The sequence below is a fragment of the Scardinius erythrophthalmus genome (genome assembly GCF_964197995.2).
Source record: "Scardinius erythrophthalmus genome assembly, chromosome: 21".
NCBI classification, from domain to species: Eukaryota; Metazoa; Chordata; class Actinopteri; order Cypriniformes; family Leuciscidae; genus Scardinius; species Scardinius erythrophthalmus.
This window is the reverse complement of record NC_138241.1, coordinates 37,078,566-37,083,565: the sequence shown is the minus strand read 5'-3', so window position 1 is coordinate 37,083,565 and position 5,000 is coordinate 37,078,566. Positions and strand designations below refer to the sequence as shown.

General features: G+C 46.9%; 1 protein-coding gene across 3 annotated transcripts in view; it reads left to right on the top strand.

The window, feature by feature from the left end:
- srfb (serum response factor b) overlaps window positions 1-5,000 on the top strand; it is a 56,923-nt gene that overhangs the window by 6,766 nt on the left and 45,157 nt on the right. For all 3 annotated transcript variants that reach the window (XM_081351491.1, XM_081351489.1, XM_081351490.1), the window contains exon 2: window positions 4,720-4,986. In XM_081351491.1, coding sequence (XP_081207617.1) covers window positions 4,720-4,986 — 267 coding nt within the window. The remainder of the gene's footprint in view (window positions 1-4,719; window positions 4,987-5,000) is intronic.

Here is a 5,000-nt window from a genome sequence, read left to right as displayed (position 1 = left end):
TACACCCGTTTCTCCTGTGTGTGTTACATCCGTTTCTCCTGTGTGTGTTACACCCGTTACACCCGTTTCCCCTGTGTGTGTGTGTTACACCCGTTTCCCCTGTGTGTGTGTTACACCCGTTTCCCCTGTGTGTGTGTTACACCCGTTTCCCCTGTGTGTGTGTTACACCCGTTTCCCCTGTGTGTGTGTTACACCCGTTTCCCCTGTGTGTGTTACACCCGTTTCCCCTGTGTGTGTGTTACACCCGTTTCTCCTGTGTGTGTTACAGCTGTTTCTCCTGTGTGTGTTATACCCGTTTCCCCTGTGTGTGTTACACCCGTTTCCCCTGTGTGTGTTACACCCGTTTCCCCTGTGTGTGTGTGTGTGTGTGTTACACCCGTTTCCCCTGTGTGTGTTACACCCGTTTCCCCTGTGTGTGTTACACCCGTTTCCCCTGTGTGTGTTACACCCGTTTCCCCTGTGTGTGTGTTACACCCGTTTCTCCTGTGTGTGTTACACCCGTTTCTCCTGTGTGTGTTACACCCGTTTCCCCTGTGTGTGTGTGTTAAACCCGTTTCCCCTGTGTGTGTTACACCCGTTTCCCCTGTGTGTGTTACACCGTTTCCCCTGTGTGTGTTACACCCGTTTCTCCTGTGTGTGTTACACCCGTTTCCCCTGTGTGTGTTACACCCGTTTCCCCTGTGTGTGTTACACCCGTTTCTCCTGTGTGTGTTACACCCGTTTCTCCTGTGTGTGTTACACCCGTTTCCCCTGTGTGTGTTATACCCGTTTCCCCTGTGTGTGTTACACCCGTTTCCCCTGTGTGTGTTACACCCGTTTCCCCTGTGTGTTACACCCGTTTCCCCTGTGTGTTACACCCGTTTCCCCTGTGTGTGTTACACCCGTTTCCCCTGTGTGTGTTACACCCGTTTCCCCTGTGTGTGTGTTACACCCGTTTCTCCTGTGTGTGTTACAGCTGTTTCTCCTGTGTGTGTTATACCCGTTTCCCCTGTGTGTGTTACACCCGTTTCCCCTGTGTGTGTTACACCCGTTTCCCCTGTGTGTGTTACACCCGTTTCTCCTGTGTGTGTTACACCCGTTTCCCCTGTGTGTGTTACACCCGTTTCTCCTGTGTGTGTTACACCCGTTTCCCCTGTGTGTGTTACAGCCGTTTCTCCTGTGTGTGTTACACCCCGTTTCTCCTGTGTGTGTTACACCCGTTTCTCCTGTGTGTGTTACACCCGTTTCCCCTGTGTGTGTTACACCCGTTTCCCCTGTGTGTGTTACACCCGTTTCCCCTGTGTGTGTTACACCCGTTTCTCCTGTGTGTGTTACACCCGTTTCTCCTGTGTGTGTTACACCCGTTTCCCCTGTGTGTGTTACACCCGTTTCCCCTGTGTGTGTGTGTTACACCCGTTTCTCCTGTGTGTGTTACACCCGTTTCTCCTGTGTGTGTTACACCCGTTTCTCCTGTGTGTGTTACACCCGTTTCCCCTGTTTGTGTTACACCCGTTTCCCCTGTGTGTGTGTGTGTGTGTGTGTGTGTGTGTGTGTGTGTGTGTGTGTGTGTTACACCCGTTTCTCCTGTGTGTGTTACACCCGTTTCTCCTGTGTGTGTTACACCCGTTTCTCCTGTGTGTGTTACAACCGTTTCTCCTGTGTATGTTATATGATGATGATGTGTCACAGTGTGTTAGATCTTCATGATCCTGGACTGAACTAGGGGTGGGACGATACAGGTACCTCACGATTCAATTCTGTGGCGATATGTGGTCCACGATATGATAATATCACGATTCGCGATATCTACGATATTCAATATATTGGAAGAAATTTCATCAACGATATATCACGATATATGTGACTGAAAAGAAAAAGAAGGAATAAGGAAATAAGGAAATTTTATGCATTTATTAATGCCAACATTTCCAACATTGTGCAAAGAAATATGCATTTGCATAATAACTCACTGCCTCCTGGTCTTAAATGTAAACACTGTACATCTAGACAGATAAAAGTGCATGAACATTACAAAACAACATGAACATTAACATGTGTAAACCATAATACTGAAACGTCAGTAGCGAACGAGGTGCATTTGCAGATTCGTAGTGTTGCTGTTATATTTTATCTTTGCAAAGCAGTTCTTGCAGATTGCATAGTCTTTATCCAGTGCCTTTCCGTCGACTGTCTCGTAAAACCCTTTAGAGTGGAAACTAGCGGGTGGGTCTTTGATTAGTTTTTAGCGCAATTTTCCACCGGACAAAATTGCGATTGTTAACTCATGATTTCTGTTCTGTCTGTGCGCACCAATCTTGTACTTCTATCTAACGTTACTCCTCAACCAGACCACCTAGAGACTTCAGGTTTTCGGCATTATGTTAAGGAAGGTCTAATCTCGGGAACGCACAAAAAAAATCCAGGAAAAGATTTACTATCTCTTAGTGTTGTGATCCCATGAGGTGAGAAAATTGCGCTAAAACACTCACCGAGTTTTTATTACTTGTTTATTGTTTTCCGCCATTCTTCTCGCTTCTCTTTTTTTCTGCTATTCTCTGTTGTTGTTAGTTAACTTGTGTTCTTCACCGGCCGCTGTTTGCGCCACTTTACCCCTATTTACTCGAACAGCGCCCCCCGCAAACAGAATGGTAGATATTGAGTAGTGACAGTGACACTGACAACGGGTAAATTAATCATTTTGTGTTGTAATAAAATATCGATATTGGGCGTTAGTGTGTATCGATTATTTATTGCGACAGAGAGCACAACAATATCTTGCAATATCGATTTTTTTTTTCCCACCCCTGGACTGAACATGTCGTCACTGACCCTGACGCCCCTCTCTCATGCTGTGGTGTGTTCTGGGTATTCTCATGATCATTCCAGCGTTCTCCTTCAGGCTCACACACACACACACTCTCTCTCACACACTCACACACACTCACTCTCGCTCTCGCTCACTCACTCACACTCACTCTCACACACACACTCTCTCTCTCTCACACACACACACACTCTCTCTCTCTCTCTCTCTCTCTCTCTCTCACACACACACTCTCCCTGGACTGAACATGTCGTCACTGACCCTGACGCCCCTCTCTCATGCTGTGGTGTGTTCTGGGTATTCTCATGATCATTCCAGCGTTCTCCTTCAGGCTCACACACACACACACACACTCTCTCTCACACACTCACACACACTCACTCTCGCTCTCGCTCACTCACACTCACTCTCACACACACACTCTCTCTCTCTCACACACACACACACACACACACACACACACACTCTCTCTCTCTCTCTCTCTCTCTCTCTCTCTCTCTCACACACACACACTCTCCCTGGACTGAACATGTCGTCACTGACCCTGACGCCCCTCTCTCATGCTGTGGTGTGTTCTGGGTATTCTCATGATCATTCCAGCGTTCTCCTTCAGGCTCTCTCTGACGCGTCTCTATTAATAGAGTGTTATCACACACAGCTTGAGCTCGTCTCCAGCGCGCGTCTGGACCCGGCTAAACTCTCTCGTCTGCTGTGAGTAAACACTGAGGAGAAGTGCGTCTTGAACTCTACAGTCTCAGAAACCCTCTCTGGAACTCTTCAGCGCAGAGCCGATGAGCTGAGGAGAAGAGAAGAGTGTTTCCCGGATCTGAATGATGACTGTCGTCTTCTCCAGAGATGCGTCACAGCTCAGTCTCTATACCTCATGTTTGATGTGAACATTTTAGCCAATACTAATCAGATAATGCTGAATATAATTCTTTATATTTGAAAGCTGATTATTGGTGATAAATCTAAATCCAAATTTGTATATAATATTTGAGAGCCTGATTATAAAAACACAAGTGTCACCATTAACAGCCTCGACCCAAACACACATTTATGATGTTCTCATGATGATGTTATGAAGCCGATATGACAGACGTGTGGCACTGAACTGTGATTTACTTTTTAAACTGATTCCAATCAATTCAAAGCCATCATGATGATCAGTCGCATCTGAAGCGTCTCAGCTGGAGGAAATAACACATTATTATCGGCTTTAATATATCAGACACATGTTCTTATCGGGCCGATAACATTATAAATGATCATATATCGCCGATAGCGATATGGTGGCCGATATATCGTGCGTTCCTAGTTTGCGTCAGTGATTTTACTGTAGTAAAGCTCTGAATGTTTCGCTGTTTTCTTCTTGACGTTGTGATTGCTCTCTCCAAGGGCGTACGAGATCCGCATGTTTCATAAAATAAACCAACTCTTTTTTTCCAGGAGCTTCCTCTGTTTCTCTGACTAATAAAATACAACTTTACTTCTGTGTGACTAATGTGCAATCTTGACACAAATTAATTAATTATGATCAATGTATCACTTTTTATTGTAAACCTGTTAAAACATCTATGCTTGAGTTTTAAATCTTTAAGTAAACAACAGAAATCTCTCTCTCTCTCTCTCTCTCTCTCTCTCTCTCTCTCTCTCTCTCTCTGTCTCTCTCTCTCTCTCTCTCTCTCTCTCTGTCTGTCTCTCTCTCTCTCTCTCTCTCTCTCTCTCTCTCTCTCCCCCCCCCCTCCCCCTCTCTCTCTCTCACTCTCTCTCTCTCTCTCTCTCTCTCTCTCTCTCTCTCTCTCTCTCTCTCTCTCTCTCTCTCTCTCTCTCTCTCTCTCTCTCTCTCTCTCTCTCTCTCTCTCTCTCTCTCTCTCTCTCTCTCTCTCTCTCTCTCTCTCTCTCTCTCTCTGAAGGCGTACGAGCTCTCCACGCTGACGGGAACTCAGGTCCTGCTGTTGGTGGCGAGCGAGACGGGTCACGTCTACACGTTCGCCACACGTAAACTCCAGCCCATGATCACCAGCGAGACGGGAAAAGCTCTGATCCAAACGTGCCTGAACTCTCCCGACTCGCCGCCGCGGTCCGACCCGTCCACGGACCAGCGCATGAGCGCCACGGGCTTCGAGGAGACCGACCTCACCTACCAGGTGTCCGAGTCCGAGTGTCTGGGAGAAGCCAAGGTCAGATCCTCTTG